The 27,805-nt window shown below is 45.4% G+C and overlaps 2 protein-coding genes across 2 annotated transcripts in view; both read right to left on the bottom strand.

Annotated features, from left to right (window-relative positions):
• Positions 1-2,105: 2,105 nt before the first annotated feature.
• Positions 2,106-10,966, bottom strand: RIT1 (Ras like without CAAX 1; the record flags this gene model as incomplete). Its single annotated transcript, XM_080693414.1, has 5 exons — positions 10,855-10,966; positions 10,624-10,680; positions 8,342-8,415; positions 7,940-8,131; positions 2,106-2,336 (listed from the first exon to the last, which is right to left on the bottom strand). The coding sequence occupies exons 1-5, from the start codon at positions 10,958-10,960 to the stop codon at positions 2,106-2,108; spliced, it is 660 nt and encodes a 219-aa protein (XP_080549540.1). The 5' UTR covers positions 10,961-10,966.
• Positions 10,967-13,806: 2,840 nt separating this feature from the next.
• Positions 13,807-27,805, bottom strand: part of KHDC4 (KH domain containing 4, pre-mRNA splicing factor) — a gene marked incomplete at both ends in the record, with an annotated part of 28,885 nt that continues 14,886 nt past the window's right edge. Inside the window, 8 exons of the mRNA XM_080692099.1 lie at positions 13,807-14,006; positions 14,821-14,912; positions 16,526-16,638; positions 19,063-19,224; positions 23,035-23,288; positions 23,523-23,580; positions 25,032-25,092; positions 27,241-27,452. Coding sequence (XP_080548225.1) covers positions 13,807-14,006; positions 14,821-14,912; positions 16,526-16,638; positions 19,063-19,224; positions 23,035-23,288; positions 23,523-23,580; positions 25,032-25,092; positions 27,241-27,452 — 1,152 coding nt within the window. The remainder of the gene's footprint in view (positions 14,007-14,820; positions 14,913-16,525; positions 16,639-19,062; positions 19,225-23,034; positions 23,289-23,522; positions 23,581-25,031; positions 25,093-27,240; positions 27,453-27,805) is intronic.

Below are 27,805 nucleotides of genomic sequence, written 5' to 3'. Positions count from 1 at the left end.
GACTTCGAACCTGTGCGATCTCCTGTTTCAGCCTCCCAACCACCGGGATTACAAGCGTGAGCCACCACGCCCAGCTTATTCTTTATTTTGAAACAGGGTCTCACTGAGTTGTGGAGGTCTCACTAAGTAGCTGAGGCTGGCCGTGAACTGCGATCCTCCGGCCTCAGCCTCCCAAATAAATGCTGGGATGACAAGTGTGTGTCACCACGCCTGGCCTGAACTGTTTTTTAAGAGGTCTTACACAGCTGGTTATGGTGACGCACGCATGTAATCCCAGTACCTGGGAGGCTGACACTGGAGGATTGCAGGTTTTCCACCAGCCTCAGCTACTTGGCAAGGCCCTCTGCAACTTAGAGACCTTGTTACAAAATAAAGAATAAAAAAACAGGGCTGGAGTTGTTGATTGGAAATAGAATGGCCCTGAGTTCAATCCCCAGAACCTACAAACCAAACCAAACCAAAAGGTGTCACACAGAGCCGTCTGCTGAGAGCTCCAGGTGGACGCTGGACACTGCTTCGGTGACATTTAATATCAGCACACGACACAACACTCTTAGCACATCTGCGTTTACTCTCTGCACGTGACAAGTTTGGAAATGAGAATCATCCCGATCCTGAAACAGAGAACTGACCACTAATATTTAAAGCTGTTCTGGCTAGAACAACAGTTTTCCAAGTATGTACAGAGAGCACAACATGTTGTCAAGGCTCAGACAAACCTGAGGCAAAGTTAGTAATGTCCTTGTAAGGAAATCTTCAGATTCCATACAAAATACACGTATCTGAATATTAAAGCTTTACAACTGCCCCATTCAACAGAAGACCCAGGACTTTCTTAAGCAATGAGTTTAGTGGCCCCTGATGACCTGAAGGCACACACTCAATATGTGTGTGTATGTATATATATATATATATTTTTTTTTTTTGTATTAGGGACTGAACCCAGAGGCATTCTACCTCCTAGCTACACCCCTGGCTCTCTTTTTTGTTGTGTTTTCGTTTTGAAACATGGCCTCATTAGGTTGATGAGAGGTTTGCTGTGCTGCTGAAGCTGATGTGGAACCTGCGATCCTCCCGTTTTCAGCCTCCCAAATAGTAGGATAATGCGATGACAGGCGTGCGACACCACACCTGGCCACACGTGCGATTCCTCTCCAACTACTGAGTTCCCTTCCTCGTGGAGAACGCAGCCGGCTCCACACAGGGCGCCCACATGCTGACGCAGGCCAGCTCTTTCCAAGAGCACAGGGAAGGGAAGGGAAAGCACCAGGCAGCGATTAATGTACTGGGGTGTGTGTCTGCGGGGAAAACACTTGCTCAAGGCACTGGCTGTCCCAAACAAGGACTGAAACAATGGTGTAACAGTCCGGGGCTTATCTTTGAAGGTAAAGAAGGACAAAACCCTGTGAAGAGGAAAGGAAGAAGCTCCTAGGGGATCTTCGCCAAAACTGACGGTTGTCTGTCTGTCTACCCACCCCATGGCCTTTGGGCCAACGTGCACTTCTCAGAGAAGCCAGGCCAGGGGCTTCACCTTGGTCTAGACCACTTCCTGTAAGCGGCTGACCCAACTGCCCCGATCCTCATCACTTCATACTCTGCAACAGGAGCGAGCAGCATAGCTCCTTGTGACCCGTAGCGCTGATCTCCCCGTAAGATTTAGTTCTGTCTCGTGGAAGCAGTGTGAACAGCCGAGTCGGAGGTCCTTCTCTCGGACAGCCCAAGGAAACTGAAGAGAAGGGTACTGGGAGTGTCCAGCACAGATAACTCCTGCGAAATTAGTTACACACATGACGTATACACATTCTCCTGGGTCTAAACAACTTACAAGAATTAATTAACACAGGCCACATAACCCGAAACAATGCTAGATCAAATTCTAGGGCGACAATTTAAAAGCAGAGAGTATGTCACGGGGTTAATAAATGAGAATCAACTAAGAGACGACACTTTAAATACCAACATGGCTGAAAACGCCCAGTGGGGTGTGTCCGCTCAGCAGTCACTCAAGACGATGTCAGAACAGGAGAAAGAACAAGCACCACCTCATGACTGCAGGACACTGGGCGCCCCGGTACGCGCTGCAGCTCAGACGCTCCGCCTTCCCTTCACGTCACGGAATCTTTCTTCTTCCGGAATGGGGATTTCAGCCTCCTCCACATGCTGTTTTTGGGTTTTGATTTCTTCTCCATGGCCAGCACTAACTCTTTTTCTTTCCTGCGTATTTCCCGGACGAGGGCATGGAAGACATCGTCGATGTAATATCGGTATGCAGCAGAGGTCTCAAAAAAGGGACAGCTGAATTCTCTGGCCAGAGCCAATCCTTCTTCTCTGGTGACCTTTAATGGTGTTAATATTAAAAAAGTTATTTATTTTTGCTGGTACTGCAGACTGAACCCAGAGGCCTTCTAAACACTGATCTACACCCCTCGCCTTATTTTATTATTTATTTGGTCCTGGGGATGGAACCCAGGGGTCTGTACCTCCGGCTATACCCCTGACCTATTTTATATTTTATTTAGAAACAGGGTCTCACTAAGTTGCTGAGAGCCTCACTAAGTAGCTAAGGCTGGCTTCGAACCTGTGCAATCCTCCTGTCTCAGCCTCCCAAGTACTGGAATTACAAGTGTGTGCTGCCACGCCCGGCTTATTTTATTTTGTGAAACAGGGTCTCTCGCTAAGTTGCTGAGGCTGGCTGCAAACCTGTGATCCTCCTTTCTCAGCCTCCCAAATACTGGGATCATAAATGTGTGGCATCACCCCCAGATAAAAATTGAGAATGCTAACAATAAAAAACAATGAAAACTGTCCAAAAAGGTATATGGGCCATCCCCGTAGGAAGAGAACTCCTATGTTCTAGAGGTGGGGAGGCAGAGTACAGTAACTTTTATAATTAGGGGAGGCTGGGTTACATGACTGTAAGGTCTCTCCTGCCTTCAAATGACAAGATTCTATTTCTGGTCTATTTTCTTTTTTGTGTGAGTGGTGCTGGGGATTGAATCCAATCCCCAGAGCTACACACCTAGGCCGATTGTACTTTTTATTTTTTTTGGTGGTACTGGGGTTCCTGGAAACACTTGTACTTCCAGGCTACACTCCCAGACCTATTTTTTATATTTTATTTAGAAATAGGGTCTCTTAAGCCAGCGCGGCTGGCTTCAAACCAGTGCAATCCTGTCTCCGGTTCCCAAGCGCAGGGATTACAAGCGTACGCCACCATGCCCGGCTTATTTCTAATTTTGAAACAGGGTCTTGTTTGGTTGCTGACACTAAGTTGCTGAGGCTGGCTTCGAACCTGCCATCCCCTTAGCTCAGCTTTTCCTGCAGGCGGGTGGGTGTGCGGAACATGGCCAGCTTTTTTCTTTTTCTAGTATTGGGGAAGCCAGAGGACCTCGACCTCTGAGTTGCACCCCAGTTCTCAGTCGCACCCTTTTTTGGTTGTACTAGGGATTGAACCCAGTACTTTAGTATTCTATCTTTGGGCTATACCCCAAGCCTTATTTTTTTATTTTTGTTTTGAAACTGTCTTGCTATGCTACTAAGGCTGTGCTTGAACCTGCGATCCTCCTGTCTCAGCCTCCCAAGTATTGGAATTATAGATGAGTACCACCATGCTGGCTCTTCATTCTTCTGAGTAGCTGGGATAATATGTATGCACCAGCTGGGCATGGCGGTGCACGCTTGTAATCCCAGCCCTTGGGAGGCTGAGAAAGGAGGATCATACAGATTCGAAGCCAGCCTCAGCTACTTAGTGAGGCTCTCGGCAACTTAGTGAGACCCTGTTTCCAAATAAAATATAAAATGGGTCCCGGAGGTAGAAAGCCCCTGGGTTCCACCCCCAGTACCACCAAAAAAAAAAAAAAAAAAGGTAAGTACCACCATGCCTCCTGGCTCTGGTCTATTTTCTTTTTTCTTTTTTTATGTACTAGGGGTTAAACCCAAGGGTATTCTACCTCCCAGCTTTATTTTTTTTTGGTATTGGGGATTGAACCCAGGATAATTTTACCTCACATTTATACTCCCAGCCCTATTTTTATTATTTATATTTTTTATTTTTTGCAGTACTGGGGATCGATAACAGAGGCTATTCTACCTCCAAGCTACACCCCCAACTGTATTTTTTATTCTTATATATATATTTTTCAAGATATGTAAAAAGGCTTTATTTAGGGAGAATTTAGTCAAAAAGGCCAAATCCCATGTCATCATCAGACTTCTCAGATTCCTCCTTCTTGTCATTTTGAAACAGGGTCTCACTAAGTTGCGGAGGGAATATTGATGTGGGCCACTACGACCTGGCTCTTCTCTTCTCTTTCTTCTTTCCTTCCTTTTTTCTTTTTTTTTTTTTTTTTTATGGTACCAGGGATGGAACCCAGGGCCATGTACCTCTGAGCTACACCCCCAGCCCCCTTTTTTTTTTTTTTGGTGGTACTGGAGATAGAACCCAGGGGCATTCTACCTCCGAGCTACACTCCCAGCCCAATTTTTTATTCTTTATTTTGAGACCAGTTCTCACTGAGTTGCGAAGGGCCTCACTAAGCAGCTGAGGCCGTCCTTGAACATCGATCTCCTGGTTTCCGCCTCCCAAGCGCGGGGATTACAAGCGTGCGCCACCATGCCTGGCTAGTTTTTTCTTTAATTTTTAATTAATTTATTTTTTTGTGTGTGTGGTACTAGGGGTGGAACCCAGAGGCTTTCTACCTCCGGGCTACACTCCCAGACCTATTTTATACTTTATTTGGAAACAGGGTCTCACTAAGTTGCTGAGAGCCTCACCAAGTAGCTGAGGCTGGCTTTGAACCTGTGTGATCCTCCTGTCTCAGCCTCCCAAGCGCAGGGATTACAAGCTTGTGCCACCACGCTCGGCACCTGGCTAGTCTTTTTATTTTTGAAACAGGGTCCCACTGAGTTGCAAAGGGCTTCACTAAGTAGCTGAGGCTGTCTGCGAACTGTGATCCTCCGGTCTCCGCTTCCCAAAAGCTGTGGTTACCCCAAATGCTGGATTACAAGCATGCGCCCCCATGTCTGGCCTCTTTTCTTTCTGAAAATGAAATTTAAACTGGGATGGGTGCGCTGGCAAATGATTGTAATCCCAGTATTTGGGAGGATCGGGGTTCGCAGCCAGCCTCAGCTACTTGAGGCCCTCTGCAACTCAGAGCCTGTTTCAAAATAAAGAATAAAAAATAGGGCTGAGGTGTAGCTTGGAGACAGAATGCCTCTGGGTTCAATTCCCAATACCAAAAAAAGAAATTAAAAGTATGAAGAATATTAAGATTACATATTGATATCCATGTTATTTAATATCCATTCCTCAAAATTCTCTTGAAAATAGAGTAGTGCCAGGTGTAATGACACATGCGTATATTAGCATTTGGGAGGCTTAGAAAGGAGGATCACAGTTAAAGGCCATCCTCAGAAACTTCATGAGAGACCCTCAACTTAGCAAGAACTGTTTCAATTTTTTTGTTGTTGTTTCTGTTTTTTTTTTTTTTTTTTTTTTGCAGTCCTGAGGATGGAACCCAGAGGCATTCTACCACTACATTCTCGGCCCTTTTTTCTTTTTTGGTCCTGGGAATGGGACCTACTACTTGGAAGGTTGAAACAAGATTGTTGGTTCAAGGCCACCCTCAGCAATTTAGGGAGATCCTGCTTCAAAATGAAAAGTAAATAGACTAGGGGTGTAGCTTGGAGGTCAAATTCTTCTGGGTTCAATCCCTAGTATCTCTCTCTGTCTCTGTCTCTTTCTCACACACATACACACACACACACACACACACACACACACACACACACACACACACACGGGCTGAAGCCTCAGAGGTAGCATGTTCCTGGGTTCAATTCATAGTACAATAAATAGAAAGAAAAGCACAAGCTGGACATTGTGGCACACACTTGTAATCCCAATACTTGAGAGGATAAGACAGGAGAATCCCATGTTCAAGGCCAGCCTCAGCTAGTAGTGAGACTTTATCAACCTAGTAAGATCCTGTTTCAAAATTAAAAATAAAAATAAAAATAAAAATAAAAAAAATAGGGCAGGGAGTGTTGGGAGTGTATCTCAGAGGTAGAATGCACTAGGTTTAATCCCCAGTGCCAAAATAAAGCACATGAGCCGGGCGTGGTGGCGCACACTTGTAATCCCAGCATTTGGGAGGCTGAGACCAGAGGATCACAGTTTGCGGACAGTCTCAGCTACTTAGTGAGGCTATCTGCAACTCAGTGAGACCCAGTTTCAAAATAAAGAATAAAAAAAATAGGGCAGGGGGTGCAGCTTGGAGGTCGAATGCCCCTGGGTTTCAATCCCAGACCCGCAAAAATAAATAAATAAATAAATAAATAAATAAAGCACATGATAAAGAGATATATACTTTAACAATTAGAGAGGCAGGCCGGGCGTGGTGGCACACGCTTGTAATCCCCGCGTTTGGGAGGCAGAGACAGGAGGATCGCGCAGGTTCGAAGCCAGCCCCATGCACTGGCTTAGGAGACCCTGTTTCCAAATAAAAATGTAAAAATAGGTCTGGGCGTGTAGCCCGGAGGTAGAAGGGCTTTCCAGGAACCCCAGTAATACAAAAAAAAAAAAAAAAATTAGAGAGGCAAAATCAATACATTCACTTATGGATATGTCGTAATTTCCCCTACTTTTAGACAGCTGAACTATTTCTCAGTTTCTGCTACCATAAATAGCCTGACAATGAACATTTGATATATAAACCCCTCAAGAGACTTTTCCAGTGGGTTAGCTGAGAAGTCTTACAAATTTAGCTAATGTCAAGCTGCTTCCAAAAGATTCGCCCCGTCTGTTGCTTCCACTAGTGATCTGAGTGTGGGTACTTCACTACACCATCACCTCTGCACTGAGGCACCCCACAGGTATAAATGTCACTGCCAGCCGGGCCTGGTGCGCACGCTTGTCATCCCAGCATTCAGCAGGCTGAGACAGGAGGATCGCAGTCCAGACAGCCTCAGCTACTTAGCGAGGCCCTTTGCAACTCAGTGAGACCCTGTTTCAAAATAAAGAATAGCTTGGAGGTAGAAGGCCCCTGGGTTCCATTCCCAGCACCACAAAAAAGTCATTGCTCACTTGAAGGGTATCACTCATACCAAGATCCTCTGCATTTCTCAGTCACCTCTTCCTAGGTTTATAATCCTTACCACCGGGAAGCATATCATAAAGTTTGAGCCAGGCACAGTGGCACATGCCTGTAATCCCACAACTTGGGAACCTGAGACAGGAAGATCACAGGCTCAAGGACAGCCTCGGCAAGTAGTGAGACTCATCAACAGAATGAAAACCCATTTCAAAATAAAACAGGGAAGGGAGTATAGCGCATGAGGTCAAATGCCCCTGGATTCAATCCCTAGTACTATAAATAAATAAATAAATAAATAAATAAATAAATAAATAAACAGAGTAAGCCTGACCCAAGTTTCACCTGTTGCAACATAAGCAATTTTTTTTCTTTTGCATAAACTGGGGATTGAATCCAAGGTTTTGTACAGGCTGGACAAGCACTCTTCCACTGAGCTATACTTCCGGCTCTTTTATTTTTGTTTGCGACATGGTCTTGCTAAGTTTGCCTTGAATTTGTGATCCTTTGCCTCAGCCTCCTGAGTTTCTGATTACGGTATGTGCTGCCTCAGCTGGCAAAACAGATTTATTTCTGAAGTTTTAGGAAATGAACATTCTATAACCCTTTACTGACTGGGTATTCTACTTGCCATCTGATAAAAATCGTGTAAATTCTTTTATGTAAATGAATTCCTAAGACCCAGATTTTATTTGGAATAATAGCAAGCTGGTAGATATAGAGACATTTTCAAGGTGAGGGAGATGCTAATTTTGATTTTCTGTTTTAAGATGCTGGAATCCATAAATCAAGCAATGAAATCGACCTTCCCACAAGATGATGGATAACCGCTTCTTCTCTCTCCTCACCTGTCTTAGTTGTTTTAGGTCAGACTTATTTCCCACCAGGACCACGGGGGTATCGTCAGTACGTCGAACTCGATAAATAAGCTGTTTAAATTCCCGGACTTCGTGGAAACTTCGGCGATCCGTGATGGAGTAACAGATGATGAACCCTTCCCCTGCCCTCATGTACTGATCCCGCATGGCTGTGAACTCTGCCTGCAGGGAGAAAGGGCCAGTGACAAGTGGTGCCACGAGGACCACGCGCTAGCTGTTTACTTCTGATTCAGGAAGAGGGATGTCCATTACCTGCCATCCTGTGTCAGAGTGCATGAAAAGTTAAGAGAGAAAAACAGTGATCTTTGCTCTGCAGCCTTCCCCCTCCCTTTGCTGAGAAGCCTCCACTCGTAGCATCTGAGGATTTAATACCTGTCCAGCGGTATCCAAAATATCCAGATTGGCAGGCTCATCATCAATACGGATCCGAATTTTATAAGCATCTTCTATAGGAGGGAAGAAAGGTAGATGATAAATACATATAAACAGGACAAAATACCTACATTAAAACCTGTCTTATAGCCAGGCATGGTAGTACACTCTTGTAATCCCAGTACTAAGAGGCTCGCAGGTTTGAAGCCAGTCTTGACCCCTTAGTGAGGCCTTGTTTCCAAATAAGAAATAAAATTGGGTTGAGAGTATAACTTGGAGGTAGAAATGCCTCTGGGTTCAATCTCCAGTATCAAGAAAACAAAAACAAAAGGAAACTCCTAAGCTGGGTATGGTGGCGTATGTCTGTAGTCCCAGTACGTGGGAGGCTGAGACAGGAAGATGGCAGGTTCACAGCCAACCTCAGCTACTTAGTGAGGCCCCGTTTCAAAATAAAAGAATAAAATTGGACTGGGGGTGTAGCTTGGAGATAGAATGTTCCTGGGTCCCCTCCATAGAAACACAAGCGTGTGCGCGCGCACGCGCGCGCACACACACACACACACACACACACACACACACACACACACACACCATGCTGAGCATGGTGGTGCACACCTGAAAAAAAATCTGATATAGTACATGGGAAAAAAACAAAATTAAGCTGGGCGTGGTGGCACACCCTTGTAATCCCCGCGCTTGGGAGGCTGAGACAGGAGGATCACACAGGTTCAAAGCCAGCCTCAGCTGCTGAGTGAGGCCCCTCAGCAACTTAGTGAGACCCTGTTTCCAAATAAAGTATAAAATAGGTCTGGGAATATAGCCCAGCGGTAGAAAAGCCCCTGGGTTCTACCCCCAGTATTATTATTTACAGTATTATTATTTATACAATAAATAACATAGTAGACTGGGGGTGTAACTCCTGAATTCATTCACCAGTAAAACACACACACACACACACACACACACACACACACACACACACATTAAATAAATAAATAAATAAATAAATAAATAAATAAAATAACTGGTTCTACTTTCCCCAATTCTAGAGAAGCACCTACTGTATAAAATGATTATATCCAGAGCTAGGCTCCCACAGAGCAGGTGCTGGCTTTGTGGGAAACAGAGCTTGTGGAAGCCCCAGAGACCAGCACCATGGCAGAGTGCCACACACGAAAACAACATGGTCTGGCCAAGCTTCTGTGCGCCCCGCTGCCACTACTTCTCCTTTAGACCGGGATCCGATCCCTTAGAATCAAACCCACTTCCTTATGGTTTAGGAATCACAACGATGTTCTTAGCCTTTGTAGAGAACAGCAATTAAGGAAACAAAAGGGTAACGCAAACACAGTGACTTGTTTATCTGGTACGAGGGATTGAATTCAGGGGTATTTAACCTCTGAGCTACACCTCAGCCCTATTTATTTATTTATTTAAGTTAGCATGTGCTGGCCTCACACCTGCGACCCTCCTGTCTCAGCCTGCCAAGTATGAGAATTCCTCCCCAAGTCTGGGGATTACAGGTGTGTGCCACCACACCCAGCCAGAGTGACTTTGCTTTCCTCACACGATAACAATAAGAGAGATCCGAAGACCAGAAAAGACAGGGGTAAAAAAAGAAATTCAGGTACAAGGAAATAAACGAAGGGCTTTGAGTGGAAGAGCCCAGGTCAGCGCATGGGTGGGAGAGGTCAGCAGGCTGGCTCTACTTGTTTTTCTGCTTCCTTTTGTGGAAGTTCAAACCAGCTGACTCACACTTACAGTCAGCCTCAAGCTAGACCCTTAAGAGAAGTGACAGCAAGAAAAGGCTTCAGTAAGTGCCTTCCAGCTTGTCCTTCGGTCAGACCAGACAGTGAGCTGACCATAAAATAAACGGAAAAGAAAGTTGCCCCACTAAAGCTCAGCTCAGGCAGGACAGAGGTTAAAAATGGCTTAGGTACACAGAGAGCTGAGCTTGGAAAAAAAGGCAATATTCAATGGATTACCAACTGCTCTGGAACCCTTGTTTCTTTTCTTTTTTGGCAGTTGTGATTGCATTCTAAATATGAGCTATACTCCTAGCCCCTTTTCTCTTTTATTTTTAAAGAAAAGACGGCCTTGCTAGGTTGCTGAGTCTCACTAAGTTGTTAAAGCGGACCTCAGATCCGGAATCCTCCTGTCTCTGTGCTACCATACCCCGCTAATATCCTATTTCTATGAGCCGGAAGAGGCTTAAAATAGACAAAGTTTGACATCACTTTTTAAGATTCCAAATACTGGGTGTACTTGGAGGCCTAACTTACCAATGGTGGGATCATGATCCTCCGGGAACCGGTGGCTGATGAACTGCATGGTCATCGCTTCAAAACAAGAAATGAAAAGCTACAGTCGCTAAGAGGGTGACCCACGGCAAGAATTTTAAGTATGAACATTGCACAACAAACCGGCAGAAGTCTATCTGGCTCAGGAGGAGGTCATTTTACTCAAAGCACTTTCCATCCCTTCCTTCTGGACACATGGAAACCGTCACCTACCACTCTTGCCCACGCCACCGGCACCCAGCATCACGAGCTTGTACTCCCGGGAGAGCCCGGCCGGGCTGCCACAGCAGCTGCCGACTGGGCGAGCTCCGGAATCCATTGTCCTCTTGGGGCTCCGGGTCCGGCCGCCGGAGGAGAGGCCACCTGGAAGGGGGGCAGACAGGGCTGAGCCTGGAGCGCTCGCAGGGGCCCGGCACCGCCCGCAGGGCCCGGCAGGTCCGGCGCTCTGGCCCTCGCCGCGCTCCCCAAAAGACACGGACACAAAGAACTCGGGAGCATCGGAAGAGGGAGGACCCGGGCAGGGCCGGGCCCGGGGCTGCGCGCCCCCTCCCGCCCGCAGCCCGGCCCTACCCGCGACCTGGGGCGCTGCGGCCGCTCGGGGCCCCCTCCTCCCCGGGCTCTGACCTGTGACCCTCCGGCCGGCCCGCCGGGAAGATGGCGCCACAGGCCGGCTGTCCCGCGGGAGGGGACGCAGGGGAGGGAGGGCCGTGCCGAGCCGCAGGCCCGCCCCCGGGCGGACCTCTCCCCGCCCAGGTCCCAGCCCAGTTCCGCCCCCGGCCAAGGTCCAGGTCCCCGAGCTGCAGGGAGGGGGCGTGCAGGAGGAGAGGGGCAGCAGCCGCGTGGTGACCCTTCCCCAAAGCAGAACTGAGCCCAAGCGCAGGGACAGGCGCCTTCAGGACCAAGGGCTTCCAACTCCCCGCGGGCCCCTGCGGCCTCCTCGCCAGAGCTATGTATTTAAACACGAAGAGATAAAATTTAGTTACGGGGTCGGGGTGCTGCTCAGTGAGAGTGAATGCCTAGCAGGCCCAAAGGGCTCCTTACTGTTCTGGCAGGAAAAGCTTCAAGTGGCCTTGAAGATGGCACAAACCAGGCACGCACACCCCTAGCCGCACACGGAAGCAGAAGGAGCTTTAGTCTGACGGCTTGATGCCAACTTCGGCCCCAATGCTTTTCTCTCCTTCCCAAGCTCAGTCCCAGCCCTACGTGTCTGTATCGCTGTGGGTCTAGGGATTGAACTCAGGGGCATTCTACCCCCGAGCTACACCCCTGCCCTATTTTTTATTCTTTATTTTGAAACAGGGTCTAAACTGCAGAGGGCCTAAGGAACTGAGGCTGTCCGCAAACCAAGATCCTCCCGAACGCTGGGGTTACAAGCTGTGCCACGCCAGGCTTTCTTTCTTCCTTTTAAACAAAGTCTATCTAATAACTTCCATCTCTTAAAATGTTTCACCCAAGCTAGTCATGGTGGCACACCCTTGTAATCCCAGCATTTGGGAGGTGGAGACCAAAGGATGGAGGTTTGTGGACAGCCTCAGCTACTTAGGTGAGGCCCATCGCAACCCAGTGAGACCATTTTAAAATAAAAAAAGAAAGACTAAAAAATAAGGCTGGGGTATAGCTCAGAGGTACAGTGCCCCTGGATTTCATCCCAAGTACCAAAAAAATTTTAAAAAGCTTCACCCAAGAGCTGGGTTTGTAATTTCAGTAATTGAGAGGCTGAAACAAGAGTATTGCAGGTTCAGTCAGCCTCAGCAAGGTAGCGAGGCTCTCAGTAACCTGGTGAGATCCCATTTCAAAGAAATAAAATTGGGCTGGGGGTGCGGCTTGGAGGTAGAAAGCCTCTGAGTTCAATCCCCAGTACAAAAAAAAAAGTTTCTCCCTATAACGTACAGCTAAATTATGAAAATACAATATATCTAGCTTTAATAAAAACCTAAAAATATTCTTCTAGCCTTTAAGGAATGTTTTGCAGTTATAAACTCTTGGAACTACACACAAACTTTGGAGTCTATATATGGTTTGGGGGAAGTTATAATTACAACATGCTGAATAGAAAACATTAATTTTAGTGTATGAGTGGGTTGTAGAAGATAAAAATCAGAGCTCACAAGCAGAATATTTATATATTTATTTATAATGAAATTATGATCTAATTATTTACAACATATAAGAAACCAGAGGATAAGTTTATACAAAGCCAGCCTGCAAAGTATTCAAATGTGCAAAATGACAGTTCAGTATCTCAAACTACTCCTGGTTCAGCAGACTAGCTCCTTCACTTTTCACACGTCAATATTTGATACAAAAAAGTTCTTTTGGCAAAATCTGTGATGCCAAGAAAAAAGGACAAGTCGCCAAGTCCAGCGTCCTGGTGGGTGTGGCCGGTCCTCTAATGAGCTGCAGCAGTTCTGAGCGACAGACACCGTCGCATTTCTGTGGTGAGTTCTGACCAGCTTTTAGTCAGGTAGATTTCTCTGGCCCGGCTGAAGACAAGGAGCAGTAAAAACAGCAATGGCTATCTGACACAAATGTGCCCAAAGGTGTCAGCTCTGGACCATCCCCATAAAGACACAATGAAAAAATAATTTCATTTTCCCGTTCAGGATCCAGCTCTATCTGACAATGTTAAATTAGTAAAACAGCATTCTCCAAGACACAATGAATCCAAACTGAAACAGGGATGAGGATCTTCGAATCAGGTATTAAAAAGGAAAGGATGGTCTTAAAATCATTTCCCCACTAAATAGTAAGGCTTTGTTTGTAACCAGTTATTATCAAAATTGACCCAACAGTAGTAAAATACAAATAAAACTGTCTTTATGTCAGAAAATGACATATGTCAGCTGTCTTTATGTTGAAACTGGACCAGGTCAAGTGTATAAAGGGACGACCCTGTTGGGATGCTTCACTGGACAAGCACATTTTACCAACTGTTAAAAAGCTTCTGAGACAAATTTGTGGTTCTAAGTAAATTTTAACAGATCTTAATGCCACTGCAGAAATACGAATGTTTTAAGAATGGAGCCCCTTTAAGAAAGGGGACACTGCGTCTCTACCTTCTGCCAAGGTCCAAGATGGCTCCCAGTACAGGCCCCCGGGGCTTGTAAAATCAAATGCATGCATTATTGCTAAGAGGTCACGGCGGTCAGTCTGCTCCACTGCTCCCTATGGGGCCATCCAGAATGGCATCTGCTGTTTGGCGCGAGGCTGTGGCGAAGGGTACTGGTACCCCAGACTCCAGCCCTGGGGGAAGCTACTTGCACTTTTATGACCTCCGTGCTCCTCCTCCTCGTCAGATGAGTCTGCAGCGTAAGCCACCAAGCCAAAGCCCTTCTCTGTAGCTTTCATCTTTTTGGCTGGATAATCTAGAAGAGAGAAAAACACCCCAACCCCATTCCCCACCAAGAAAAAAAAAGATAATACCATAAATTGGTTAATAAAAAAAAGATGTTAATTTTAAGTGGTTAGTTGGACACCATTTTGAGGCCACAAGGTCAATGGTCACCAAAAACCGTCGAAGATCACACGAAAAACAGCACCAGCATCAGCAAATGTGAATCCATCAGAACCATGTAAGAAAACAGAAAGAAAAAAGAAACACACACAAAAAAAAAAAAGAAAAAGAAAAAAGAAAAAAGGAAAGTTAGCAAATGAGTCTCTGGGGTTGATATTTCACCTTTTAAAGAGTTAAAAGAAGAAAGGAAAAATAATGGTTTTTCTTTTGTTCATTTTCATCATGACCATATACAAAGAACATGGCCCCAGGCATCTCTACAGGACCGAGGGTTCTGGATGCTTTGACAGCACAGGCTGCGACAGGAGCCAAGACTCAACTCCCACATAAAGGAAAATCACTATTAAGTCTGTATCAGCTCACTTCCAGGTGTTAAGGTGTTGGCAACAGAATTTGGAAATGAACTACCAATCATTAGTATTTCCTAGGATTTTAATGTCATTGTTGCTATGTATAAATATAAGTCAACTGACACTTTGCTAGACACACATCACGTGAAAATAAAAGGCTGCGTAACTATATGCTCTCTTTATAAATAAAAAAAGCATTCTCATTAGCCAGTACATTATAGACTACACTAAGCACCTGAATCAACAATCAGGTTAGGAAACTAGCAGCCTAAGAGCAATCCGATTTAGCCCGTGCCCCCAGCCACACCTACTCACCATGGCCCCCTGTTAAGGCCCCAGACCCATTCCTTTCATCAGACTCTGTTTTTATTCCAGTCACTGGAAAGGCTGGTGGAGGCATCAACTGCCTGTTTAAAAGGGAAAAACAATGAAAATCATTTTCAAACAAATTTGTCTGGTACTGGAGATTAAACTTGGGGGAGGGGGCTCTACCTTTGACCTATATACCAAAAGACTTTTTTTTTTTAACATACTGGGGGAGGAACCCAGGGGCATTGTACCTCGGAGCTACACCCCAGCCCAATTTTATTCTTTATTTTGAAAAGGAGTCTCACTAAGTTGTGGAGTGCTTTACTAAGTAGCTGAGGCTGTCCACGAACCTGTGGTGGTCCTGTCTCAGCCTCCCAAGTACTGGGATTACAAGCGTGTGCCACCACGCCTGGTTTATTTTATTGTTTGTTTGTTTTTTTTTTTTTTTTTTTTGTGGTGGTACTGGGGTTCCTGGAAGCCCTTCTACCTCCGAGCTACACTCCCAGACCTATTTTTACATTTTTATTTGGAAACAGGGTCTTCTAAGCCAGCGCGCGCAGCTGGCTTCGAACCTGTGCGATCCTGTCTCTGCTCCCAAGTGTGGCCCAGCTATTTTATTGTATTTTAAAACAAGAATCCCAAGAACTAGAATTGCAGGTGTGTACCACCATGCCTAGCTCAAATTTTTTGTGTGTATGGTACTGGAGATTAAACCCAGAGGCATTCTACTTTTGAGCTACATCCACAGCCTGATTTTATTTCTTTTTTGGAAACAGGTTCTCGCTGGGTTAATACAAGTTTCATTACTTGCTAAGGCTAACCTAGAACCTACGATCCTCCTGACTGTCTCTGTCTCCCAAGTACAGAGATTACAGGCATGTACCACCATGGACAGCTCAAATTCAATTTTTCACATCTCCACTAGATTACAAGTGAAATAATAGTGAAGTCTCCAAATAATCCTATAAATTCATATTTTGTTGTTGTGTTGCTGTACTAGGGACAGAACCCAGAGTGGTTCTACCCTTGAGCTATATCCCTCCCATTTTACTTATTCTGAAACGGGGTTTTGTTAAGGTCCATGAGCTGGTCTAGAACACGAGGTCCTCTTGTCCCACCCTATCAAGTACCGGTATTAGTGTAAACTCACTTTAACCATTAGTTTTTCCTGTCCTGGTGGTACATGCCTATAATCCCAGTCCTCGGGAGGCTGAGGCAAGGGGGGCTGCAGGTTTGAGTCCAGCCCCCGCAAATGAACCATTAATTTCAAGCCTTTCCACCTTCCCTCCTACTCGAAGTCCTTCATAACATAATAATGCCTGTCTAACATAGCCAGGCCACACCAAAATCAGAATGAACTGTTGCAGAACTCAGCTCTTCTCATGAACACTAAAACCACAAGATGAGAAAGGAGAATGCAAGCACTGGATGGTACACTGGACTCCATTTCTGGTACATTCATCCATGATCATTCAGAAAAATGGCTAAGGTACAAAGTTGAGGGAAATATCTGAACAAGTACACTGAATTATTCACAGCTGACAGTAACCACTGTGAAAGGCATAACAGGATACTGTTACTGCGTCAATCCCAACAGGAGGTTATATGATGTAGATGAGGTCTGTTCAGTTTCAGACACTGAGCTCAGAGCAACTGCCATCACTACGGCAATGGTACACACAAAGGCCAGAGAAGTGTCCCACTCACTCACCTGTCCCTCTCTCGCTCTTTGCCTGAGGAACTTGCTGGCTTCGATCCTGCGCCTTCAATTTCATTCTGACTGGAGAAGCCTGTACCTAAATTAGTCATATGAATGGGTCCATGCTATGAGCAGAAAAATACAGTAGCATTAGCAAATCTACAACTGCTGTATTGACTTTAGCTCCTTAATGTAACTGTCAAGTGCCTCATCTTTCTGATAAATTGCAATAAAATAAAATGTACTATATACTTTTGGATTTCGAGTAGAACTATTGTCAAAAGCAGGGATTTATTTTTCTCTGTAGGTCCTAGTAAAGGATGGTATCTTCATTAAATTATTATTTTTTTGTGGTACCGGGGTCTTTTCTACCTCCAGGCTAGACCCCCAGGCCTATTTTATACTTTATTTGGAAACAGGGTCTCACTAAGTTCTTGAGAGCCTAACAGCTGAGGCTGGCTTCGAACATGTGCGATCCTCCTGTCTCAGCCTCCCAAGCGCGGTGATGACAAGCGTGGGCCACTACACCCAGCCATTACGTTATGTTTTGAAATGACTGCCTAACTGGTACCTACAAACCTAGTCATAAACTGTAAAATGCTGTGGCTTAAAAATATGCCTCAAGCATTTTGGCAGTGTTATTACAGTGATTTCACTTTCTGATAAACTGAACCTCAACTACATTTTCTTTTTCTGTGGCACTGGAGATCAAACCCATCTCTATGCTACCACTCTAGGCTACATCTCAGTGTATAGCCTTTAACTAGGGAATGACTATGTTTACAAGTATGGGTATGTAAAGAATCATTCTAAGTATTTTTTTTTCTTTTAGTGGTGCTGGGGATTGAATCCAAGGGCATTCTACCTCTGAGCTACACCCCAAGCCCTATTTTTTATTATTTATTTTGAAACAGGGTCTCACTGAGTTGCAGAGGGCCTAAGTAGCTGAGGCTGACCCCGAACACGGATCCTCCTGTCTCAGCCTCCCAAGCACTGACATTACAAGTGTGCACCACCACACCCAGCTCTTTAGGAGTGTGTGTGTGTATTTTTTGTGGCACTGGGGATGGAACTCAGGGGCATTCTACCTCTGAGCTACACTCCTATTCCTATTTATTTATTTATTTATTTAGGTGGTGCTGGGGATGGAACCCAGGGGCCTTCTACCTATAGGATACACTCCCAGACCTATTTTGTATTTTATTTGGAAACAGGGTCTCTTAAGCCAGCTGAGATGGCTTAGAACCCGGATGATCCTCCTGTCTTCAGCCTACCAAGCACGGGGATTACAAGCATGCGCCACCACGCCCGGCTCTAGTCTTTTTTAGTTTTGAAACAGGGTTTCACTGAGTTGCGAAGGGCCTCGCTAAGTAGCTGAGGCTGTCTGCGAACCGCGATCCTCCTGTCTCAGCCTCCCAAATGCTGGGATTACAAGCGTGCGCCACCACACCCGGCTCTATGTATATTTCTTAAGAAGAGAGAATGGTAAATTGAAAGCCAAAGGTAAAATACAATCCACATATGGGTAGACTGACAGTTTTTGCTGATATGTAAGGAAGAACTATCAGAGGCTTTCAAGAGTCTATTGTATGAATAAGAAAAAGCAAAGAATTCTATACAACTTCTAGACATATCATGGGACACATGAAAAACTGTATTTTTTTTGTGTGTGGTAACAGGGGTAGAACCCAGAGGCTTTCTGCCTCCGGACTACTCCCAGACCTATTTTTATATTTTATTTGGAATAGGGTCTCACTAAGTTGCTGAGAGCCTAAGTAGCTGAGGCTGGCTTCGAATCTGTGCAATCCTCCTGACTCAGCCTCCCAATTGCAGGGATTACAAGTGTGCGCCAGCACTCCTGGCTTTTTCTTTCTAATACTAGCAATTGAACCCAAAAGCATCTGTCTTTGGGTTAGTTCCCAGCCCTATTTTATTTACTCTTTGTGTGGTACTGGAATTTAAACAGAGAGGCATTGTAGCTCTGAGTTACACCACCAGCCCTATTTTACTTTTTTTCTTTTGGTGGTGCTGAGGATTGAACCTAGGGGCATTCTTCCTCCGAACTACACCCCCAGCCTTATTTTTTATTCTTTATATTTTGAGAGAAGGTCTCACTAAGTAGCTGAGGCTGGCTGAGAACCTGCAATCCTCCTGTCTCAGGCTTCCAAGTACTGAAATTATAGGTATATGCCACCATTTTAGACTCCATTTTATTATCTTGAAACAGGGTTTTCCTAAGTTGCTGACAGCCTCAACTAAGGTTGCTGAGACTGGCCTTGAACCCTGTTCCTCCTGTCTCAGGATTATGGGCATGTGCCACAATGCCCAGCTGTATTTTCTTATAACACTGACCCCCACAGACAAAACCCACCCCAAAGAACGCTCGTCCATTAAACCAAGACTAAAAAACTAGACCAACTAGATTCCAGAAAGCATAAGTCCTCGTACTTAGGATGACAGCTGGTACAGGTGTACATTTATCTTTCTTAAAAGGGAGAATAAAGGAGGAGATTAGGACGAGGAAAAGAAAACAAGGTATTTTATTTAACCTGGTATCCAAGAAGTCCAGATTCCCGTTCATCCGGCAGCTCCTCCGTGAATCGCCTCTTCTGCGCCTGGGGCTGAGTTGGGAGTGGGGGCTGGGGCTGGGGGCCAGCAGGCAAGGCAGTTTTGACAGGAGCAGCAGGAATAAAAGGACCACTCATCGGACTCTGGGACCAAAACAAACCAAGGTGGGAAAAAGTGAGCTAGCCCAATGGGCGAGTGAGGAACAGCACCGAGTCTACCTGAGTCACCCATGTCAACACAGGAGCCTTCCCACGCAGCTCCTCCATCACGCCCCTGCATAACACGGGGTCGTATCAGTGGCTGTGCACAGTACACCCCAGCGACAGACAGGCGGACGAACTATACAGCGCTCTGAGTTCTCAGAAAAACCCACTATGCACCGAGGAGCTGAGTCATGGCCCCTGAGAAACACCCACTCCAGCCCCTTAGCTGGGCTCAGCTCATCAAGCAAGATCTTTCTCTTAGTGCTTTCTAGATCATAAATGGTTAGGCCTAGTGGCAGAAACTTCATTTACCACTGCATGGTCATAAGTTACCATATCAAGCGCATGTTTTAGGATTCTGTGTATTAAACTCAGGTATTCTACCTCCAACCTATATCCCCAGCCCTTTAAATTATATTCTTTTGTTTTGCAGGTTTGAGTATGAAACCCAGGGGCATTTGACCTCCGAGCTACACCCCCTGCCCTATTTTTTTATTCTTTCTTTCTTTCTTTCTTCCTTTCTTTCTTTCTTTTTCTCTCTTTCTTTTGGCGGATCTAGTTATGGAACCCAGGGTCATTCGACCTCCAAGCTACATCTCCTATTTTTTTATTTTCTATTTTGAAACAGGGTCTCAGCTGGACGTGGTGGTACACGCTTGTAATCCCCGCGCTTGGGAGACTAAGACAGGAGGATTGCACAAGTTCGAAGCCAGCCTCAGCTACTTAGTGAGGCTCTCAGCAACTTAGTGAGACCCAGTTTACAAGTAAAAATGTAAAATAGATCTGGGAGTATAGCCCAGAGGTAGAAGGCCTCTGGGTTCCACCCCCAGTACCACCAAAAAAAAAAAAAAAAAAAAAAAAAGAAACAGGGTCTCACTAAGTTGCAGTGGGCCTAAGTAGTTAAGGCTGTCCGCAAACTGAAATTCTCCAGTCTCAGCCTCCCAAATGCTGGGATTCCAAGCATGTGTCAGCATGCCCAGTTCCCCCAGCCCTGTTGATTCTTTTGTGTGTGTGTGTGTGTGTGTGTGTGTGTGAGACGGTACTAGGGATAATACCCAGGAGCATTCTACCTCCCGGGTATACCCCCAGCCAGGTTTTTTATTCTTTATTTTGGAATAGGGCATCACTAAGTAGCTGAGGCTGGCTGTGAACCGCAGTCGTCCTGTCTCAGCCTCCCAGGTGCTAGAATTACAAGCTGCACCCCCGCGCCCGGCTCCTTTTTATTCCTTGCTTCCCCCCCCCCTTTTTTTTGCAGCACTGAGATGGAGCCCAGGGGCCTTCGACCTCCGAGCTTCACCCCAGCTCTATTTTTTATTCTTTATTTTGAAACAGGGTCTCACTGAGTTGCAGAGGGCCTAAGTAGTATCTGAGACTGTCCGCAAACTGTGATCCTCCTGTCTTAGCCTCCCGAATACTGGAATTATAACTGTGCACCACCACACCCACTTCTTTTTATTCTTTAAGTGGGGGGGGGGTACTGAGGATTGAATGCAGGGGCACTATACCTGCCAACTATACCCCCAGCTCTATTTTTATTTTATTTTTAAAACAGTCTTGCTAGGTTAATAAAAGTTTCATTATTTGCTTCATTACTGTCCTCCAACCTGCAACCCTCCTATTTCAGCCTCTCAAATACTGGGATTAGAAGTGTGCACGCCCGGACTGTATTTTTTTCATTTTGAAACAAAGTCTCACTAGGTTGCTGAGTCTTGCTAAATTGCTAAGGCTTGAGCAGGGCTGGTGGCGCACAGGAGGGTCGCACAGGTTCAAAGCCAGCCTCAGCCACTTAGGCTCTCAGCAACTTAGTGAGACCCTGTTTCCAAATAAAATATAAAATAGGTCTGGGAGTATAGTCCTGAGGTAGAAAGCCCCTGGGTTCCACCCCCAGTACCACAAAAATAAATTGCTGAGGCTCGTTTCAAAACTGCAATCTTGTCTTAGCCTCCAAATGCTGGGTTTACAAGGCATGCGCTACCATGTGGCTTCAGAAGGAGGTTTTTTAATGGTGATCTCAGCAGTCAACAAATGACAGGTGTTGTTTATTATTAGTGATAGCGGTAGAAACAAGGGCTGATCACACTTACTGCACACCATGGAACTGACCATTATGTCCACATTCTGGATAGGTCAAGTCGTAAGTCCACGATCAAAGATCAAAGAGGACAGAGAGCAAGATGAGCCCTGGCGCTCTCTCACCCCAGCTCTGTTTTTTTTTTTTTGTACTGTGATTGATCTCAAAGGAGTTCTACCTTTGAGCTCAGAAATAGAATTCCCCTGGGCTCCATCCCCAGTACTGGAAATAGATAACAGGATAGGGCAGGAAGTATAGCTCAGACATACAGTACACCCAGTTCAGTTCCCCATACCACACCAAATAAATAAGTACAAAAACTAGCCCATGATGGTAGGCCATGCCTGTAAGCTCTACTGTTTAGGCGGCAAAGGCAAGAGGATAACAAATTAGAGGCCAGGGGTGGCAACTTTGGGAGACCCCGCCTCAAAATTAAAACATCACTAGGGCTGAGAGTGGAGCGCAGTAGTAGTGTATCCGGGTTCCATCTGTGGTGGTGGTGATGAATTTGACTAGAAATTACTAACAGTCTTTATTTCACATGCCCTGTTTGTTTCAAACTGTGCAACCGTCTTCAGTGCTCACAGCCCACAGGCAAGGAGGCTGGGCCATGGTTCCAAGCTGCACTTTGCTCTGGCATGGGTACACTATGAGAGGCCCACAGGGAAGGACCGACCATAAATCCATTACCATGCTGACAACTTCTCCCTGCCCCCAGGTTATACATAACCCACGGAGGGAGACTAGACATCTGTTTGAGACTAGACATCCTTGAGTCTGGAAAAGTTCATAGATCTCTCAAGCAATATGCAACACTGCAAATATATACACTACTACTAAGATCACAACTGCTAACTTGGTTCCAACCACTGAGAAGCGTGCCATAGGCCAGCCTCTTCCCTGAAGACTCTGCTAATACTTCCGGGATAAGGAAGGACATCCCATGTATGATTCTGGCTGCCACTCATTTTTACAAATTAAGGTCTATTTGAAGACAACCATGCTCGTTCATTTTGGCATGGTCTACAGCTGCCTTTGTGCTGTAAAGTGATGCAGTTGGGCCTGACTACATGACCCAAAAGGCACAAAATGTTTCCCATATGGCTCTTTACAAAAAATTTGACAGCTAGGCATGGTGTTGTATGCTTGTAATCCCAGTGCTTGAGAGGCTGAGACAGGAGGATCGCACAGGTTCGAAGCCAGCCTCAGCTATTTAGTGAGGCTCTCAGGAACTTAGTGAGACCCTGTTTCCAAAGAAAATATAAAATAGGTCTGATAGTATAGCCTGGAGGTAGAAAAGGGTTCCACCCCCAGTACCACAAAAAACAAGCAAACAAAACAAAACTGCTAATGGCTTCCACTCTATATAAACTTTTTTTTCTTTTGCAGTACTGGGGATGGAACCCAGAGGCATTCTATCTCCAAGCTAACATTCCCAGCCCAATTTTTATTATTTTGAAACAGGGTGCCATTAATTTGTGCAGGGCCTCACTAAGTAGCTGAGGCTGTCCGAGAACATGACATCCGCCTGTCTCAGCCTCCCAAATGTTGGGATTAAAAGTGTGTGCCACCACGCCCCGCTTATGTAAACCATCTTATGCCAGGCCTTGTGAAATGAACACAAGCTGCAAGTGACAGGTAAGCACGCATGTACTGTTACAAACACTCCCGCGTCCTACCTGTCCAGTGCTAGCTGGGGGCTGCACTTGTGTTATCGGGTATTGAGTTGGCACTGGTGGGACTCCAGTAGGTATTGCTGGCAAGACTCCAGGTGCCAATGAGACGGCAGGCGGCACCATGCCTGGTACTCCGTAAGGAGGCTGAACTGGCTGCTGAGGAGGGGGAACAACAGGGTAACCAGACTGATAGCCATTGGATGGATAATATGGTGGCTGAGGAGGGACACTACTTATAGCAGAGGGTTGTGTATAGCCTGAGGGGGAAGAAAAAAAGTGTTTAATCAGCTGCAGCAGAATGAGACATTTTAGCTGAATATTAAACTTAATATCTAGGGAAGAAAAACACTGAAACTCAATGGCTTTCTAAATCAATCCTAAGTTGAAGGGAACATCATCGGTGCCCTGGCACAGTCAGTCTAGCCTCATGCATCCCTTTTATACACAATTATCACTAACGGTACTTTTTAAACACGTCAAGCTCCACGTACCTGGTAAAGGTACAGCAGTATTAATTTGATTCACAAATCTAGAGTATTCGGCATGAACCTGAAAGAGAAGGGAAGACAAATGATGAGACAGCCCCATCCACTGGGTCGTTACCTAAGGATCCAAAAGTACAACACTAGAACGAAAGCAATTAGTTAAAATATTTCCAGGTGGTGGAGGCTCACACCTGCAATCCCAGTACTTAGGAGGCTGAAACAGGAGGACTACAGGGTTGTGATTTTTTAAATTATTATTCTTTTTTTTTTTTTTTTTGGTGGTACTGGGGTTCCTGGAAGCCCTTCTACCTCCGGGCTACACTCCCAGACCTATTTTTTTTTTTTTTTAAACAGGGTCTCTTACGCCAGCACGGCTGGCTTCGAACCTGCGCGATCCTCCTGTCTCCGCCTCCCAAGCGCGGGGATTACAAGCGTGCGCCAACACGCCCAGCATAATTCTTTATTTTTTTAAACAGGGTCCCACTGAGTTGTGAAGGGCCTCCCTAAGTAGCCGAGGCTGCCACGCACCACAATCCTCCAGTCTCAGCCTCACAAATGCTGAGATTAAAGTGTGCGCCACCACCCCAGGCCTGGGACTACAGGTTTGATACCAACCTCAGCACCTAGGATGATCCTGTTCTTTTTTTACTGGTACTGAAGATTGAACCTAAAAGCATTCTACTCCCGAGCTACACCTCTAGCCTGATTTTACTTCTTATTCGGAAACAGTCTCACTAGGTTGCTGAGATCTTCGCAAAGTTGTCAAGGCTGACACTAAGCCTGCAATCCTCCTGTCTCAGCCTCCCAAGTACTGGGATGCAAGCATGTGCCACCACACCCAACTTAAAGACCCTGTTCTAAAAATAAATGAGGCTGGCCTACAACCTGCAATCCTCCTGTCTCAGCCTCCCAAGTATATGTGCAATCACACCCAGCCAAAGCTAAACTGAAATGAGGCAGAGCTCTAAGCTAGTAAGCCAAGTTATGTGAATCAGGAGCATGTATAATAATGAGAACTCCCCCCAATAACCTCAATTCTGGAATAAAATAATAATTTCAAGCCGGGCGTGGTGGCGCACGCTTGTAATCCCAGCATTCGGGAGGCTGAGACCAGAGGATCGAGGTTCGCAGACAGCCTCAGCTACTTAGGGAGGCCCTCTGTAACTTAGTAAGACCAAGCCTCCCAAGCACTGGGATTAGAGGCATGCAGCATCACAACTAGCTAATTCTGTTGTTTAAGTCCAATTTATATGTGGTATTTGATAAAGCAGCCATAGGAAACTAATACCAGTAGAAAAAATACTAAGACACACCCCAAAATAGCAGTAGCTCTTTTGAATGAGTACCAAACAAATACAACTCACTGTTGGGGAAGGGGTGTAGCTCAGTGGTTATGTACACACTTATGTGAGTTTACCCTGTGTGAAGCCTTGGGTTCAGTTCCCATCGACCCCCTCCCAAACACCAAAAAAGGAAAAAAAAAAATATACAAAGATACATGTACACACAACTCACTGTTTGCAAGAGATTCTCACAGAGTTTTTTGGCAGCAGCCAGGCCTTCTGGTTTGGGATGACTGAAAAGAAATATAAATGAGAAATGTGAAAGAAAGAAAAATAAAGGATAACGAGTTCTACAAGAGGATCATAAATTCAAGATCAGCCTTAACTATTTAGCAAGACTCTCAACAACCTGTCTTAAAAAAAAAAAAAGTGGGTGTGGTGACACACGCTTGTAATCCCAGCATTTGGGAGACTGAGACCGGAGGATGGCAGTTTGCAGACAGCCTCAGCTTCTTAGTGAGGCCCTCTGTAACTTAGTGAGACCATGGTTCAAATTAAAGAATAAAAACTAGGGCAGAGGGTGTAGCTCAGAGAGGTGGAATGTCCCTGGGTTCCATCCCCAGACCCACAAAAAAAAAAAAGTAGGCCTAGAGGTGTGGCTTGGAAGTAGAATGTCCCTGGGTTCAATCCCCACTACAGCATGCATAAATAAATAAATAAATAAATAAATAAATAAATAAATAAATAAATAAGAAATTCAAAAACAGGAACTGGGGGTGTAGCTTGCAAATAGAATACCTGGGTTGTCAGGCGTGGCACATGCATGTAATACCAGTACCTGGGGGCTGAGGATCAGGAGGATTGGAGGTTTGTGGCCACCCTCAGCTACATAGCATGGCCTCCACAACTTAGTGAGACCCTGTTTCAAAATAAGTAATGAAAAATAAACTGGAGATGTCTTTTTTTTTTTTTTTTTTGGTGGTACTGGGGGTGGAACCCAGAGGCTTTCTACCTCTGGGCTATACTCCCAGACCTTTTTTGAATTTTATTTGGAAACAGGGTCTCACTAAGTTGCTGAAAGCCTCACTAAGTAGCTAAGGCTGGCTTTGAACTCGTGCGATCCTCCTGTCTTAGCCTCCCAGGCACGGGGATTACAAGCGTGCGCCACCATGCCCAGCTTGGAGATGTGTCTTGGAGGTAGAATGCTCTTGGCTCCTTGTCCATCCCCAGCAACACTGAGGGGGGGGAGTGTCTCTGGGTCAACACCCAGGACCCACCCCCCAAAAAACTTAAAAGCTACAAAATTATTATAATCAGATTTTGTGTGTGGTACTGGGGATTGAGCCCTGGGATGCACACAAAGCTGATTATATTATACCCCCAAGACCTATTTTATTTTTATTTTGAAACAGGGTCTCACTAGGTTGTTCAGTCTTACCATATGCTGAGGCTGTCTGAGAATCTGTGATCCACCTGTCTCACCCCCCCAAGTACTAGGACTAAAAGATATGGGTCAATATACCCAGCTCACAACTTTATTTTATTTTTTTGCGGGTCTGGGGATGGAACCCAAGGACATTTGACCTCCAAGCTACATCCACTGCGCTATTTTTTTTTATTCTTTATTTTGAAACAGGGTCTCACCAAGTTGCAGAGGGCCTCACTAAGTGGCTGAGGCTGTCTGCAAAATGTGATCCTCCAATCTCAGCTTCCCAAATGCTGAGATTACAAGTGTGCACTACCACGCTTAGCTCACAACTTTAAATGAAAAGTTATTTTAAGTTTATAATACCTCATTTTTATGACCACAGACTTGTATAACACTGAGACTCAGCTGGGTGTAGTGGTGCACGCTTGTAATCCCAGTATTCAGGAGGCTAAGACGGGAGAATCGTGGTTCACAGCTAGCCTCAGCTACCTAGTGAGGTCCTCTGCAACTCAGTGAGACCCTGTTTCAAAATAAAAAATAGGGCAGGGGGTGTAGCTCGGAAGTCAAACGCCCCTGGGTTCCATCCACAGTACAGCAAAACATCAAACAAACAAAACCTGAGACTTAAATATTTAAGACACAATTGATCTCCTAATTCAGTTAGTGTTTTTTTTCCCCGGTACTGGGGATAGAACCCAAGGGCATTCTACTCCCGAGCTATACCCCCAGCCCTATTTTTTATCCTTTCTCTTGAAACAGGGTCTAAGTTGCGGAGGGTCTAAGTAGCCAAGGATGCCTGCGAACCAGGATCCTCCTGTCTCAGCCTCCCAAATGCTGGGATTACAAGCTTACATCATCACACCTGGCTACCTCAGTTAGTTTTATTACTACTCAAAAACAATTCCCAGTTACTCATGTTGCTATTTTCTTTTCCCTGTTCCTTCTGAAATTACTGCCATTTGTAGAGACAAGCTGACAAGAATCCAATGTCCCATGCCCCATCACTCCATACCTGATATAAATATACATAGGTTCAAAAGCTTCTCGGCCTGATGCTGGCTCAATGCAGCCTGAACCTTTGCCCCGGAGGAAGACTTTGGCACCCGTTTCTATCTGAATGTGCTGCAAATAGGAGCAGCCTGGACCTTCCACCTTCTCCTTGACATTAAAAGTGGGCACAGCATGTTCTAGACCGACAAATAATTTATCCTGAACATAATGCATCTGTAGGAAGAATAAATACCTTAGATTAAACAAAGACATAGTTAAATCCACTTCCTCCCAAAAAATTATTGCATAAAATAATCCTCCAAATACATCTGATCACTTCTACGGTCCCCTAAACTTCTATAATAAACTATCAAGAGCTTAAGTAGCAGCCTCGGGCTGGAACCCAGTGGCAGAACATTATGAACACGCTTCTAACATGCTCAAGAATCTGGACTGGAATGCCTAGCACCACAAAGCAGACAGACACAAGAATCCTTCATGTTCATGTACTTTTCAGACCCACAAAACAGCACATTTTGTTGTTCTCAAGGCAAAAACCCAGCATCCAATACTAGGTACATATACCC

This window comes from Muscardinus avellanarius, assembly GCF_963383645.1.
Source record: "Muscardinus avellanarius genome assembly, chromosome: 3".
Classification (NCBI taxonomy): domain Eukaryota; kingdom Metazoa; phylum Chordata; class Mammalia; order Rodentia; family Gliridae; genus Muscardinus; species Muscardinus avellanarius.
This window is presented reverse-complemented; position numbering and strand designations above follow the sequence as displayed.